Source organism: Branchiostoma floridae, chromosome 6 (genome assembly GCF_000003815.2).
Source record: "Branchiostoma floridae strain S238N-H82 chromosome 6, Bfl_VNyyK, whole genome shotgun sequence".
NCBI classification, from domain to species: domain Eukaryota; kingdom Metazoa; phylum Chordata; class Leptocardii; order Amphioxiformes; family Branchiostomatidae; genus Branchiostoma; species Branchiostoma floridae.
Genome location: NC_049984.1, coordinates 432,513 through 449,369, shown reverse-complemented (window position 1 = coordinate 449,369; position 16,857 = coordinate 432,513). Strand labels below are relative to the sequence as shown.

At 43.7% G+C, this 16,857-nt stretch overlaps 1 protein-coding gene across 1 annotated transcript in view; it reads right to left on the bottom strand.

The window, feature by feature from the left end:
- Positions 1–16,857, bottom strand: part of LOC118417377 — a 36,670-nt gene that overhangs the window by 18,632 nt on the left and 1,181 nt on the right. Inside the window, exons 2-21 of the mRNA XM_035822931.1 lie at positions 16,218–16,274; positions 15,911–16,042; positions 15,528–15,770; positions 15,245–15,344; positions 14,902–15,065; positions 14,609–14,800; positions 13,530–14,337; positions 12,328–12,567; positions 10,780–11,027; positions 8,574–8,645; positions 7,095–7,131; positions 6,338–6,459; positions 5,893–5,991; positions 5,474–5,560; positions 3,732–3,875; positions 2,931–3,173; positions 2,491–2,593; positions 1,980–2,143; positions 1,698–1,889; positions 1,113–1,448 (exon numbers count right to left, since the gene is read on the bottom strand). Coding sequence (XP_035678824.1) covers positions 1,113–1,448; positions 1,698–1,889; positions 1,980–2,143; positions 2,491–2,593; positions 2,931–3,173; positions 3,732–3,875; positions 5,474–5,560; positions 5,893–5,991; positions 6,338–6,459; positions 7,095–7,131; positions 8,574–8,645; positions 10,780–11,027; positions 12,328–12,567; positions 13,530–14,337; positions 14,609–14,800; positions 14,902–15,065; positions 15,245–15,344; positions 15,528–15,770; positions 15,911–16,042; positions 16,218–16,274 — 3,783 coding nt within the window. The remainder of the gene's footprint in view (positions 1–1,112; positions 1,449–1,697; positions 1,890–1,979; positions 2,144–2,490; positions 2,594–2,930; positions 3,174–3,731; positions 3,876–5,473; positions 5,561–5,892; positions 5,992–6,337; positions 6,460–7,094; positions 7,132–8,573; positions 8,646–10,779; positions 11,028–12,327; positions 12,568–13,529; positions 14,338–14,608; positions 14,801–14,901; positions 15,066–15,244; positions 15,345–15,527; positions 15,771–15,910; positions 16,043–16,217; positions 16,275–16,857) is intronic.

Below are 16,857 nucleotides of genomic sequence, written 5' to 3'. Positions count from 1 at the left end.
TTGTCACTCATTGTTTACTAGCACATGCATGTGTTAGCAACCTACACTACTGTTAACAATTTGTCACTCATTGTTTACTAGTAACGCCAGTATTATTCCTATATAAACAAGATGAAGGAGATGGAGTTTGCATGGAAACCCCTATGTGTTCAATGTGAACCTATCAATCAATCAATTTCAAAATCTTCGTGGTAGTCCGGTCCGCAATTCACACAAAGCTGTCAATTAAAGGTCATGCTATGTTTAAATGTCCTCAGAGATGGGGCACTCAGTACAGTCTCCGGGATGTCATTCCAGGTAGCCAGACCTGATGCAGCCAGCGATCTTCTTACACATTCTCTGTTTATTCAGGTACAATCAGCTTGAGAGTTCAGGATCGCCTAGTACGTCAGTTTGAGGTTTAAGCACTTTGCCTACAGCACCAGTTCCGCAGCATACGGGTTGACTTCTACCAATACTTTCTTGAACACCTCCCAGGCGCTTTTACCCTTTCTTCCTAGCGTGTCCAACAGTTCTCTAGCCTTGTCACGAGGCGTTCTGTTAGCCCTGATGCTGTCACATTCCTCCACAGTCAGGATGTCACGTGCCTGCAGGTGGTCCAGGATTGGCTCCACGTGTCGCAAGGCCTGGACCAGCTCTGGGCGGTTCCTGGTGAGCGGGTCCTCATCCTCTCTACACAGCAGGTCACTCACCTGCTCCGTGAACCCGAGGGTGGGATGGGAGATTGCACCGCCCTCTGTTGTTGCCTTGCTGATCTCCTCCTTGCCGTAAGAGTAGAACTCCTCCCTGTGTTCCTTCAGTGCACGAGCGCTGAGCACCTTCTCTACTGTGCCTGTTCCTGGGCTGCACTCATCCAGCACATCAGCGATGATGTTCTCCAGCTGCTGCAGCATCTTGCCACACTGACCCTTGTCACCCTGTACACTCCGGACACAGATGGTGACTGCACGGCCGTCCGGAGAGAGTTTGATCAGACCTTCCACACTTAAGTCCCAACATTTGGCGCCATCTCTCCACAGCAGCGGGCGATTCTCCAGCTCCCTCATCAGGCGGGTCTGCACTCGGGGGAAGAACCCGGAGGAGAACATGTCAGTTGAGTCGGCACACTGGACTTGCTTCCCAAAGTAGACCACCTTTGGCTCAAGTGTTGGTTGCCACTTGTCAGGAGGCATGGTTTGTGTCAGCAGCCCTGGGAAGATGAAGGTCTGTCCGTCATAGGAGTGGCAGAGCTGGAACTCTTGCAGCAGGGTGATGAGGAGATCCACGTCAGCAACGTCTTGGAAGACGCGCTGGATCTCCGCCCTGGTGACGTAGTCTTCGCTTGTTCTCTCCGGGCGGGGAATGGGGAAGTTGACTGGTGCCATCATTGGGCCGATGACGTCTGTGCAGAGCCAGTTGGGCTTCAGGACAATGATGGGATCAGAAGCACTGGGACAGGAGAAGATGACCTGTAGAACAAACTTGGAACATTGAGTCACATTCGATGAAATCATTGGAATGGGTCTGTGACTTTACAAACATACGACACCAAAACTATTCTAATGATTATAGGTCAGTAGATCGAACTAATATAGGATAAGTGGACTGTTGATAAAAAGATTCAAAATAGATGGCCAGGAAAGGGATTACAAACTGGTTATAACACGTTACGACGAACCGTAGTTCTTTTTTAATGCTTTCACAATGAGACATCCTACCTCCCCCAGACGGTGTAGGTGTCTTGTAGATTTCAGCAGGAATTCCTCGTCCACATGTGGGTCGATCTCTTTGACTGCTTCCACGTAGTCTGGCCACCTCAGTACAGGACACTTCGGGCTGCACTTCTTCTTACAACAGCTGAACAGATGCTTGGTGATTTCACCACACAATTTAGGCATCTGGCGTTGGCGCTGTTATTAACAAATATGTTTTATAGGTAAATTGTGGTCCGTTTTTTGCAATATACTCTATCAACGTTTGTAGTGTAATCACATATCTACCTCAAACATTTCCGTCCTCATACTGGCCAGCAGTTTCTTGAGCCGGTCCATCTCAGGTGTTAGGGTCTCCTTACAGTTCATCAGGAAGACTTCGTCTGAGATGTGGAGGTGATCTTTGAACTCTGACGTCATCAAGTGCAGAAGATGGGCAGCTTGGCGTTGTCCTGAATGCCGAAAGCAAAACATACGAAAGGACATGTTCTTATTCAGTGAAGTTAAAACCAGAAAGTCGCCTGTCACTGCAATAGTTCTAACCTATTACAGAAATATATGTTATGTTTATTGAAGTATCTTGTTAATTGCACATCGGATTAACGCACACTTCTGTTAACTGCACGGAATCCCAGAATCCCAAACCAGTGCAATCCAGCTAGATGACTTCGCATTATTGCACCAGCCGGATAATTGCACCAGATTCACTGGCAAATAAGCCGTGCAATTAAGCGGCTTCTACTGTATTGTGTAACTGAATGTCATAATTCATGGGCCGATGCAGATGAAGCCATCTTACCTCTGTCTCGTACTTGCAATTGATCTGCATGGCTGGCCACCAGGATGACGTCAGGCTGTCGGTTTGGGTTGCAGGACTTGATGAAACTCAGCCACCAGTGAAGCTGGGGGGAGTTGATCGTGGACATGTCAGTGGAAAATTACAAAGGTTCAAACTGGTACAGTAGAAGCCGCTTAATTGCACGGCTTATTTGCCAGTGAATCTGGTGCAATTATCCGGCTGGTGCAATGATGCGAAGTGAAACTCAGCCACCAGTGGAGCTGGGACGGAGTTGATCGTGGACATGTCAGTGGAAAATTACAAAGTTTTAAACTGGCGCTTAGCACGGACGCCCATTGTGTATGCATTGTTCAATAAATGTGCCTGGCTAAAAAATAAAGGACACTATGGTGTGGTGTTGAAACATAGAGCAATCATGTAATTGTTCAAGCGGCAGTCACCTGTCGTTCTTGTTCCTCGCTGTCGTCCATGATGTTGTACAGCACGATGAAGATAGTGTACCTGGCGTCCATGAACATACTGTGGGTCACCGCGTACTCCGCCTGCCCAGCAAAATCCCACAGGCTGACCTGTCCCACTCCCGGAATGCTGACGTTCCCAACATCCACCCCTGGGGTGGGGTCGTAAGGCTCCTCGACTGACGACATCTTACCAAGACTTCCCAATCTGGCGATCACTGGGCGCTGTTGGACAGCAGTTCGTCATTAATGTGTTTTACTGATTTTCTCCGTCTCTGTTCAACTTGGCACACTTAAATATGTTGGGGTAAGACACAGTGTAAAGAATCCGACCATCTTCCGTTTGTTCTAATATAAAATGTACGATAGTTTTACGTTTTCAAAACAATAAGAATGAAGACCTTCTATGTACGTTTCTGCTCTCTTATACGCTAAGTACATGTAGATGATAAAGTGCAGTTCTAAGTTGTTCTTTGTACAGTTAGCGTTATAAGAATATGGTATCTTGCTACAACTACAAAGTCTAATGTATATTTGTATGTACAGGTTCTCGCTTCTCTCCTTCTCACTTCTAATGACAGTTATAAATGTAGGGCAGATGGAGCTTGAAATAATACATGATTATAAGGAAAATAGCAAAATCGGTAGGAAAGAGGCGGAACTCAAAGGAGTTGGCCTAGATGTTGTTCTGGAAGAATGACTTTGGAGCGATGTATCTTGGCGAGTATCACTTGCACTATTTTTTTCAGCGAATAAATGCTTTTTATTTACGAAGTTCCTTACCTTTGTAAAACTTGCTTTCAGAGTAGATTTCCCTGCGTTCTCCCTCCCACCCAAGACCACCTTACACCTGTTAACTTTCACTCCGCCAGACTTCTGCAGCAACTCGTGGTACTTCTTTTCTTGCGTCACCTGCTTCTCTCGATTCTAGGAGAAGTGAATGGAATTTAAAAAGAGAGCAACCTACGAAGTTCGGCCAGTTTACTAGCCCAGAATCCATTCTATTCTGTCTCCACCCCGGAAGTAATCAGATTAGTGGAATGGAGCTAGAATAGGAGCTTCGTTATAAACATCAGCATGTGAGCATTTGTACTCATCCAGTAACGGATCAACGATAATGCGTGATAAGGCGCAACGATAAGGCGTAAGGGGGGGGGGGTGTTATCACCCAGCGTGGCTGAATCGCAAGAGTCTGTCACTCAAGTGACCTCATCAATACGACAATTGGCCATGGAACTGTATGGAACCACTCACACCGGGAAGAACACCTACGCTTTTCGATAAGTGAGGTGGGATCTTGGTTATCTTGGTAATGTGGTTATACTAGGTGTTTGTAGGAAGCGACCATGCCTTATGACCATGTCATGTAACGCTGTATTCACCTTTAGGACACGCCGAGTCTTCCGGTCATCTGCACATTCTGATGGGGTCATGCCCCTCTGTACAGGTACATGTATACATAAATATGTGTTACTCTAGACAGGATATCTCTTATAGGAACAAGTGTGTCATATACGGATACGTTCACATCTTCATATAAAATCATCAGCGTTAGATTTCACACCCACACAGTTATTAAGGTCAATTTGGAGTATATTACATCATCCCTGGCCATCACATCTGCCCCGTGACGAATCAGAAGTTGACAGATCCGAGTTCGGCCCCGGCTGGCAGCGCGATGAAGAGGTGTCCACTGCACCTGTACCGGGAGGAAGGTCGGGGTCAGCAGTGGCGGGTGCAACAAGTTTCTTTATTTGCAAATCCATGCCCGTAGGTTAATTGCAAGGGTACAAACAGTAAAAAGTAACAAGTGTCTTTTCTATACAGCTATCTATATACATGATTCTACATTCTTTACTGGGAGGTTTGACTTCTTCTTTGGAGGCAACGGCTGATGAAAAGTCCCACGTCTTTGATGATTAGTGGGTTCTGTGATTTTAGCAGGAATGTAGTTTTTGGAGGTCTACTAGCTGATTGAAATAACCACAACTCGAATGAAAACTCATCTGTGTTAGTATAATCCATAGTTGTTAAGTTTGAGCTTTGCTCCAACACACAGAAAATAATCAACGTGAATTTTTGGTCAATCTCGCCGACCCTCATGACATGCCTGATTCACTGCGCGCGCTGACGCTGACCGAAAATGCATGGCGAGCGTTTTCTTTGTGTTGTTACAAAGCTCAAACTTTGCAACTAGGGAACCACAAACCCTAAGTGTAAGTGCAAAACCGGTGTGTTACATCCTGTGCCGTTTATATATTGGCAGTCAGATAATTGCTTCAGATATAGATTAAGTCTTTAGTACAGTTCACAATCTCTTCATCGCAATCACAATCACAATCTTCACAATCTGTTCATTTGCAATTGATAACACTACACGTGAGGGAAAAATGGACTTTGCAAGGAAGAGGCACAGAAGAATGTCCTTCAAATTTTGAAATTTGCTTTAGATTGACATTGTCGTAACAGTTATCATAACGTATGGTGTCAAATTCTACATTGATGTGGTTTTACAATGTTCTAGCCTCAATGTTAGCACCAGAGCCAATCAGCAGCTCACACGTGTCGGTGTGGCCCCAGCGAGCAGCATCGTGGAGGGGTGTTTCGTTAAGCTGCATGGAGGAAGGTCAAGGTCAGTAGGGATAACTCGAACAAAGACAATATCACATGGAGTAAACGTTTTTTAGAGTCCCCTTCCAACCTTATTGTGAATCTTCCCTATCACGTTCGAAAATATGTTAGTCTGGTGTAGAAGAGTTTGGCGGTAACAGGTGGAAACTTGGCTCCTCAGACCTCCTTTTGTTTGTGGTCGTTGACATGTAAATGCACGGCAAAATTGCAATTCATATTCAATCGTCATGACACGAACCTTAAACAACAGGCACTGTCTGGGTGCAGATCAGTAGAAACAAGGATAATATTATTAATTTCTATAGCTACTTACAACGTTTATAGCCTCCAGGTCGGATCCATGTTTAATCAACAGCTCTGCCACCTCAGTCTGACCACGCCAACAGGCCAGGTGCAACGCCGATTTGTCAGGCTAGATAGAGAATGTTGGGACAGTAACAGACTACATCATGACTGTGCAGGGATATGTGTTATTGTAGCCTTAGAGTCTGAATCGTTCACATAGGCTTCACATGCACGAGTTGGCGGCTGGCTGGCTACATCACAACCATCGACAATTAACCATTCTTATCTAATTCTATAGCTAGACGCCGTTTGAAGAGGCCCCTACGGTATTTCATGGTAACAAGTTCCATTCTGTTCTGTGATGGTTTGCGGGGAAAACCAATTTCAAATACGTCGATTCTGGGTTGAATAAAATGTTATATGAGGACAAAGTGGAGATAAAACACTGCAACGGACAAGATTGGCTTCCTTACCCAGCCCTTCCACTTCCTCTTGACATTGACGTCCACCCCAGCCTCCAGCCCCCTCCTCACAGTCTGCACGTCTCCTTCCTGCACAGCTCGGTAGAACGTATCTAGGTCCATCTCCTCACGACCTGATGTGGAAAACATGAACTTTAAAGTGTTTTCTTCACATTATCAACCGGTCACTAGCGACAACCAACTGTGCTAAAAACATAAGTTCCTATCGTCGAAGGTTAGACATTCAGGTAATAAGATACGCCAAAAAGCAACTGGATATGATTTTGGAAACGGGCAGACGTTTCAGACAGCACCCACTGTTTTTCGTAAGTGACAGTGAAAAGATCTTGAAGAGCAGGTTGTATACCCTAACTATGAAATGATATGCAAAGGAGCTGAATACAGTTTGGAAAAGGTCCAATAGGAAACAAAGTTAAGACGTAGTTAATGCAAATGAGCTAATTAGCTCCTGTTGCTTGAGTTACAGCCAAATCCCATGTGCCGGAATGTTACATCCGTAGTCTCCTTTCCTGTTGAGGGTGGGATTGTATATTCTCTCGTATCTAGCCTCTTTAACTAGACTAATTAGAACCAGCGGGGTTCGCGGGCTAGAATATCTGTGGATGTGGAGATTGACAGAGTGTCCCTGGTTGTGTTGTGGGTCGTGGAAAACGGCAGTGAAGTAGCTGTTAGCGCTGGGTCTGCAATGTTCTTCGTACCTTTATTTTAGCGGACGCCCGGTCTCGCCGATGCATTACTAAATGCTCACCTGCAACAGCACATACATTGGCGAGACCAGCCGACCGCTAAAAGAATCAAGCAAACAGGCACAAAAGCAACACAACTTACGCGTGTTTTTTGTTTATTTTGCAGACACGGGCTGCTATAATGGACGCGTGAATTGTAAGGAGCCTTCTCATGTTCTATAGCAACACATCCTTTCATCGGGAGCTGCTTGGGTTACAGGTGCTATTGTTTATGTCAATAAGGCACGTTCAATAGCGTCGCCTTACGTAACCTTCTCTCGCTGAAGTAAACTTGTTATGTTTTTGTTGGTGCGTTCTTCCCTTTTCTTCCTAGTTTGGCATCAAAATTTATATCAGTGGCGGTGTAGGCGGCAGTTGAAATGTTGAAAAAACTTTCGAGAGAAGTTATACAGAAATACCACCTGCTACTTGATAAAGTCTCCTCGTCAAGAGTGGCCTGCATCCAGAAGTTTGCGTCTATAGGTGGGGTCACACCTGCGTATATATTTAAGTCCGTATGAGGCGCGCATGGGAGTATTTACCTCCACCAGGCCCCACAGGTTATTGGAAAAATAATACAAATTGGACAAACGTAAATAGGTAACATTTCAGAAGAGTTATATGGGTCGCTAACCATACTTCTCGGTCAGATAACTCATCTGGCATGTTATGTATCTATATTTGTCCAATTTGTACTATTTTCCCCGCGACCTGTGGAGCCTGGTAGAGACTAAGAGCTTCATACGCACCTCAAACGGACCTTAATATACGCATGTGTGACCCCACCTTATAATAGAAATAGTGTGTGTGTGTGTGTGTGGGGGGGGCTAATTGAGGCTGACATTGATTGAGTGATATTAAAGAAAAGAATGGACGGGTGCTGATTTAATGAGAGTGAATGGGTGAGTTCGAGTGAATTAATCAGTGATTGAGTTAGCTAAGAGAGTGTTGATACCAAGGCGAAGAACAGAACATCTGGTTGTTGTTTATAGATAGGGTCCACGGTAAATACACAGAGCAGGAAAGGACAAAAATTAAATCAATCAGCCCAGGTGAAATCTGCGACAAACACCTGAGTGTATACCCCTCCCCGAAATCGTATCTGACTTGCTCGTTATGGTTCTATGCGTAGGTATCTTACAGCCAGTTTAGGATGGAAATTTCAGCACGGTGTCAAGGGTGACACGTGACTAGAGAAGAGGAGCTTTACTTATTTGAGCGAGTTGTTGCATGTCCGTCATTTTTATTAGCATTCGGTTTGTTTTGTGCAGCATGTTTGTTTTGAAGGAGGAGCAGGGATTCGAGGTGCATAAACTTTGTCCAGTAGAAGTAGGGTTTAAAGTCACAACCGTTTTCTTGTCCGCACGTCCACAACACTCAGGTTTAAACAATGCTAAACAACATTGCGTTAGATTGGCTACAAACACCAGACATGTAAATTAAAATATCAACGCGTCACATATGCATGTCAAGCCTGATTCTGCTGATATTCTGCACCATACCTGCAGCCATTGTGGATCAGGCAGCTGTTCCCGGAGTCTCTGGTGTTGTTTGTATCCGCTAACCTGGCCCAGCTGCAGGAGACGGTATAAGACAAGATCCCAACATTTGAAGTCCTCCCATCGAGCAAACGGGCACAAAAACAACACGGTACAACAGGAAACAGGCTGTGTTTATCTTGCAGGCACGGGCGGGTGCATTGTAAGGTGCCATATCATGTTCTACACTTGAGGTTGGTATTTTCTTTCAACGGGATCCGCTAGGGTAAACAGGTAAACGGAACGGGACATGTTCAATAAATAACAACATTCGTAAGGAATTATTACAGATAGTGATTGAGTGAGAGTGGGTGAAAGACTGAGTGAGAGAGAGAGAGAGTGATTGGTGCAGGGATTACGTTACACACAGGATACCTGAACCTCCTGTGTTTTTCTTGGGGCTCATTCATGTACGCGCGGTTTATTGTATGAGCCATATCATGTTCTATAGCAACACTGGTGGTGGGGACGTCCTTTCAGCGGGAGCTGCTCGGGTAAACAGGTGCTATTGTTCCGAGCCGTATCACTGTGACATGTTGCTTGTTAAGCACTACCCGATATCCTCCTATATGATGTTTACAGGGCACTGCGGCATTTCACTGGGGTTGCGACAAGAATAATACACTGTGGACATTAGGCAGCAGGCTGATATCATGGCCACAAATAAACGGTGTTCTATTCTATCGCTGGACAAAACTTATTTGGAGGCAGACATGACTAGTGATAATACTTTCGTGATTCTTCTTTCCCTATGAGAACAACTTTCTGAATAGTACACAGAACGGACGACATTTGGCAGTGCATGGGGTATAGCAGTACTACTTTATAGGTGAGTAAGTGAATGGGTAAGTGGTAATTAAGTGAGAGAAAGAGAGCGCGAGTGGTACAGGAGAAACAAAAGACGCAAAGCTTTAAAACAATCAGAACCTTATAACAAACAAGTTTCAGGGAAGGTTATCTGTTTTAAACATTAACCAGATTAAGAGCTGAGGCTATATTTATATTAACTGACAAAAGTATCGACTTTCAAGGTTTACTCATGCATTACCCCTAATGTTCTATGTATCAATTATTAGTAGACTTGACTTGTTGATATTGTACATGGTTGTGTTTTAAGGTCTTATAAGCTGTGAGATGTAATATGGACCAAAATAACATAGCTATGATTCGCTAACAAGAAATACACATTGTATTGAAAAGCCAAGTATGAAATGGATTACTGTAACAGTTGCATTATGATATCAGAAACGCTTTCCTCATTGTGTGCAATCAGATTATTCAACAAGCAAATTGACTTGAACATGTATAAACCATGACCAGATTTTAACTTGGCAGAACGAGTCTCCAGATGCCTTAAGCTAGCTTTCAACTTACTATATGGAATGTAATATTTATAGTTTTATATGTTGTAAATCTCTGGCTATAATAAGTAAAATCTCTGGCAATACGGGTTTCCGCGAGGTGTTAACTGAACAAAAAAAATTGATGTCTCGGAGAACATGAAACAGTTTACGTTACAGTGTTTCAAACTTTCATGGAATAATAAGGATACAAGCAACAATCGTGATACCTTTAGTACTTTTAACATCATGCCCTGTTGATTATTGTAAATCACTAAGCTGTTTCTCGACAAAGCTGGCTAACCATAAACATGTACCACAACAGCTTCTCTTGCGGTATTCTCTTGCGGTAGGATTATGCTGGATGGATTTTTACTCTCATATCTGCTAGTATGGAGCCACTGTCATGTAATTAACTTGACTTCTTCCTCCCAGGCGGAGCATCAGTGCCGGTTCCTCTTGGTGGTACAGCTACTCCTGTTTGACAAGAAACCGACGAAAGTTTGTAACAAGATCTGTTGATGTTCGCCAATTCTAATTGTGCACTTCCTTATGCAGCAAATGGCCACTCTCGGTGTCATCTGCAGCAGATATACGAGTAACTGTGCGAATTTAGTAGATATAATTTCAAGGCATCAAACCACTTCTGCAACTTTACTGCAGATGTTAAAACTTTAACATTGATTTTCAAACGTTTTGCAACTAATTACAAAAAAACAAGCAAATAGGACAAAGAATGGTCAATATGATAATGCTAATAGATCACCATAATGACATTTTACTATCGGTCACATAAAGGCACAATGACGACGACAACGATGTGCACGTACCGTGAAGCGTTCTGCTACCCGGCCTTGGTCAATCTCGATGAGTGCCTGCTTCAGAACCTGCGGAGTAGCGCCACTTCCCTCCCTGTTTCTCCACCTGTGCAGCATTTCCCTGCACCTGCGGTCCTGGTCTGGCTTCAAGTCTCGGATGACACCTATCTCGTTATAGTTGAAACCCAGCTCCAGTGCCAGCTCATCCCAATCGTTACTGGCTTCTTTGATGACAGTATCAAAGTAGTCCTTCACATCAACTGCAAATAACATGGATCAATCACTTGATGTAATAAACGGATGTAAATGATTGTGATAATATTGAAATATATTTAGAGAGACAAATTCCTCTGTGAAGTTTGTACCGATAAGTACATGTAAATGTAACTTTCAACAATCACCACTAGGTCCAAACTGGATATAATTTGATACTGGGCCTTATATTCATTTCAATCAGTACACGGAATTCCTACTCTTGAAGTCATCTGCGCATGCAATGGACCGATCCTGAAGCCCCGCCCCATGTTCGATCATGTTCTATTTCGAACACCTCGGTTAAAACAGCGCTTGTTGGACAGAACTGGCCGCCGCCGCTGTTATGTTTATCTGATAAAAACGACTGACTTCTGTTTAGCTCTTTTGGCCCTGAAATCCTCTCAGACCGGCCCGAATAAAATGCGCTGCTTTCTTTGTTGAATGCTAGATCCACTAGGTACAGTCGTTTGAGGAGGGGGGGGGGGTATAACTGCAGTAAGGGCGTTATAATTTCAGTCAAAGCGGAAGCGGGAGGCACTCCATAGCATTACCTTGTCGATGGACAGGAGTGCCCGGTTTCTGACATGCGGTCGAGGTGAAAACCAGTCTGACCATTTTGCCCAAAGCATATTGAAGATGAATTTCACTATTCTATATCCGTGACAGGGTTTCTACTGCGTTTGTTGCATGCATAATGGTTGCATGCATGCTCATGACATAAACGAAATCAAGAAGAAAGAAGCTCGGGCACTCGCAGAGAGGAAGCTTGTATTACACGCCAACTAAGAGGACTGGTCTACAAAGTCTGCTAGTGCAGAGTCCTGTGTCTTATACATACCATGCTCTACACGTGCGTCCTGTCCACCAACAATGTAAAGTTATGCAGTGGTTCTCCCTCTCAGAACAACTATACTTGCTGGATGTAGTCTTCAACAAAGAATAGCATAGCATTTTTCTTTGGCCATTTCTGTCCCACTGGGGCTGTTTTTGACGGAGGTGTTCGAAATAGAACAGGGGGTTCTTCTCGGTTCTATTTGTTCGATGTGGCGTTCGATCAGCAGGATCGGTCCATTGCAACAGAGGTATGAGTAACTGTGGTAAATGTGTGAATCTTCTTAATAGTTTATAGATTTTGAAAATATCAAACCATTTACATTACCTACGGCAGATGTTAGGTGTTGTATTGATTTTCAAAGCTTCGGCAAATGAATATGACAAAGAGGATGTCAACACTAATTGCTCACCATAATGACTTTACTATCTGCAGATATCGATACAACAATGAGGATGACGACATGCACGTACCATCTAAGATCTCTGCTACCCGAACTTGGCCAATCTCTTTGAGTGCTTCCTTCAGAACCTGTAGAGTAGCTTCCCTTCCCTCCCTGTCTTTCCACCTGGTCAGCATTTCCCTGCACCTGCTGTCCTGGTCACGCTCCAAGTCTCGGATCACACCTATCTCGTTATCGTTGAAACCCAGCTTCAGTGCCAGCAAATCCCAATCGTTACTGGCTTCGTTGATGACTGTATCATAGTAGTTAACTGGAAAAAGATGGATCAATCACTTGACAACAAACGTATGTAAATATTTGATAATATTGAAATATATTTAGAGAGTCAAATTCCTTTGTGGAGTTGGTACCGATAAATACATGTAAATGTAACTTTCAACAATCACCAACAGGTCCACACTGGTTATATTTGTGGAATTTCCTTTTTAGCCAAATTAAAATCATTCACACATGGAAAGATAATTTGATGATGGGCCTTTCATTAATTTCAGTCATTCGAAGTAGGAGGATGTTGAAAACAAACTACGAAGACTGGTTTTGATGTCTCAATGCCCCGACGAAAAAGATAAAGACTGCTTCTTTCCTCTAGTTTTGGCTTTGTTTCACTAGTTCTATTATTATCATTATTACTACTACCATCATCATTATTATTGTCATTATTATCATAATAGTTATTATTATTACAATAACAAATCTTACGAAAATCACGTGTTCAATGCTTCCTGTCAATGAAAATGAGACATCATTTATCACAGCTCTTTAAACCAGACCGCATGCACTTCACACGATAGGTTGGTCAGGGTTGTGAGAGAGTCACTATGTTTGCTTCGGTTTCGTATGTTTCGAGGATCAGTAGCAATTTGGTAAATCACCAAACTATGTTTACCAATGATATTCAAATCGGTGACAGTTAAGTGTTTAATAATTTATCTGTCGGTATACCATATCCAAATTTTTTTTATTTGATAAGTTGGTTTAATTAGTAATTCCAAATTAGTAACAGTTAAAGGGTTGAAGAAAAAAAACACAGACTTTTTTTCTTATCTGTTCCATTGAATGAACATGAACATTTACATCAAATACAAACCGCTCTGACTTAATTACACATCAAAACATCAAAGTCCACACTTCTAGCTTCCGAGTCTTCCCTCCAGGTAATCCAGGTTACATTTATTATTACCTGATTGGAAGTGAAAATTGCAGAAGACATACCTAAGCCCTGAAGCCTCGGGTCCTCTTCCTCTACACAAAGCAGGTCACTGACCCGTTCCGTGAACCCGAGGGTGGGATGGACGATTGTACCGCCCTCTACTGCTGCCTCGCTGATCTCCTCCTTGCCGTAGGAGTAGAATTCCTCCATGTGTTCCTTCAGTGCACGGGCGCTGAGCACCTTCTCTACTGTGCCTGTTCCTGGGCTGCACTCATCCAGCACATCAGCGATGATGTTCTCCAGCTGCTGCAGCATCTTGCCACACTGCACCTTGTCACCCTGAGCACTCCGCACACAGATGTTGACTGCACGGCCGTCCGGAGAGAGTTTGATTAAACCTTCCACATTCCTGTCCGCACACTTGGCGCCATCTCTCCACAGCAGCGGGGGATTCTCCAGCTCCCTCATCAGGCGGGTCTGCACTCGGGGGAAGAACCCGGAGGAGAACATGTCAGTTGAGTCGGCACACTGGACTTGCTTCCCAAAGTAGACCACATTTGGTTCTTGTGTGAGTTGCCACTTGTCAGGAGGCATGGTTTGTGTCAGCAGCCCTGGGAAGATGAAGGTCTGTCCGTCATAGGAGTGGCAGAGCTGGAACTCTTGCAGCAGGGTGATGAGGAGATCCACGTCAGCAACGTCTTGGAAGACGCGCTGGATCTCCGCCCTGGTGACGTAGTCTTCGCTTGTTCTCTCCGGGCGGGGAATGGGGAAGTTGACTGGTGCCATCATTGGGCCGATGACGTCTGTGCAGAGCCAGTTGGGCTTCAGGACAATGATGGGATCGATACTTTTCGGACAGGAGAAGATTGCCTGCAGAGCAAAGTTGCTATTTTAGTCATATATATGTCTGTCTACTACACGGGTCCTAGACATTACAGTATAAAAAAGACACAACATCAAATCAGTTTCATGGAAAGTATGTAGGAGCAGATAATATATCGTAAAATTAGCATCTACCCGATAAATGCCATATTGGAATTTCTTCTTGTAGATAAAACTTAGCTTCCATGTTCCGTTTCGATCTAACAGGATTAGTATATTTTCATCTAGACATACCCTTTTCAGAAGGAACACATCCTACCTCCCCCAGATGGTCCAGAAATCTTGTAGATTTCAGCAGGAATTCCTCCTCCACATGTGGGTCAATCTCTTTGACTGCTTCCACGTAGCCTGGCCACCTCAGTACAGGGCACTTCGGGCTGCACTTCTTCTGGCACCAGCTGGGCAGCTGCTTGGTGATTTCGGCGCACAGTTTGGGCATCTGCTGCTGGTGCTGTACAGGTTTAAAAGGAAATAAGTTATTGGCGGTCAATAATTGCAAATGTCCTAATGCATTGTACCATATGATCTGCTACAATTTTATATCACACTTACCTCTAACATGGCCTTATTCAACTTGGTCAGCAGTTTCTTGAGTCGGTCCATGTCAGCTGTTCGGGTCTCCTTACAGTTCATCAGGAAGACTTCGTCTGAGATGCGAAGGTGATCTTTGAACTCTGACGTCATCAGCTGCAGAAGATGAGTGGCTTGCCGTTGTCCTGAACGTTATTATAAAAATGAAACGTACGTGAGGCTATCAATATATTCGAGATATTCGCATAAGCTTGAGTAGTTTTTAGTTTGTGACTGAAAGCCCATTGTAACATTTCCTTTTAACTTTGGTTACTTCCAATTTGTGCAGATTTTATTTCAGTCTTTTAGAAAACGACTTATTTACCTCTGTCTCGTGACACTTTGTCCGCATGGCTGGCCACTAAGATGACGTCAGGCTGCCGGTTTGGGTTGCAGGACTTGATGAAACTCAGCCACCAGTGGACCTGGGGTGGAACATGGGATTGTATTGATTTCTCACGTCAAAACGCGGAAGAAGTTGAAAAATATTTCTGTGCTTTGACTTCAGACAGTGATTTTTGAAAAATCAATTGCTGAGACAATAAGGATACATGTAAAAGTAACAGAATATAGAAACTGAATCATCTTGAACATAAATGAGAATTTACCTGTCGTTCTTGCTCCTCGCTGTCGTCCATGATGTTGTACAGCACAATGAAGACGGTATTCTCTGCATCCATGAACATACTGTGGGTTACCGCGTACTCCGCCTGCCCAGCAAAATCCCACAGGCTGACCTCCCCCACCCCTGGAATATGGAACGTCCCAACATCCACCCCTGGGGTGGGGTCGTGAGGCTCCTCCTGTGATGACGACTTACTCAGTCCTTGGAACAGTGCAGACACGGGGCCCTGTTTGAACAATAGTTTCTCGATTTGGACATCTCTGATGAAATTTGATTTCGCAAATCCAGTGTCCATTTCATTTGTTTGTTTGTATTTAAACACAACTTTGGCACATGATTTCAGAATCAAGCTAAACTTTTACCCACCCTTCTTAGGCTTTTCTTCAGCGTAGACTTCCCAGTTTCCGCCATCCCAAACACGAACACCTTACACCTGTTGACCTTCACTCCGCCAGACTTCTGCAGCAACTCGTGGTACGACTTCTCTCGCACCGCGTCCTGGAATCAAGAAGAAAGTGGAGGGAAACAGAATATCTAAGGGGTACAGACAATGATACCGGTTGCTTTGGTATATTGAAAATTAAACTGTAAGATATTTTTATCTTTGTATAAAACACAGCCCTCAGAGGTAATTGTCAGACTAATGTCATGAGACAAGGAAAAGAAGGCCTACCTTCATGGCACGTCGAGTCTCTCGGTTTTTAGCTTCATCTAATGGAGTCTTCCTATCCTGTACAGGGAGAAAACAGATATGTTACTTTTCCTGGCAATATAAATTTCATTTGTCTCACGCTTTACTTCAGTAGCGTTGACAGACATTTCCGATTAACAAGATGAATAAAGTAAACCAAAGGGTCGACGCACGAAGCTTACACACACTTAATCAAACATGTGTTTGACAAAGCTGGTATTATTTGGATCTCAAGTGGTCAGCCAGTATTTTATAACCGCCAATCCGTGTAACACTCTGGTTTCAAAGGGACATGGAACAGATCTTGAAACTCCTGCCGTGGACCCACCACACTTAGGTGCACAAACCTTAATAGCGTTACGTCACATTTTATGACGATGATTGATAAAACCTGAGCAGTTGTAACACAATGTAAACTAGAGTTCGGCGACCTCATACCTCCATGAAAATTTAGAGCTTTCGTAAATTTCATGCAATTGACTAGCACATTAACATAATTTATGCATGGTATTGTTCATCATTGACTAACGTACACATGTCACCATTATGAAATTCCCATTATTAATCATAAAGCGTTTTTGTAATTTTTACATAAATTATGCAAATAAGTTCCTCATTACCA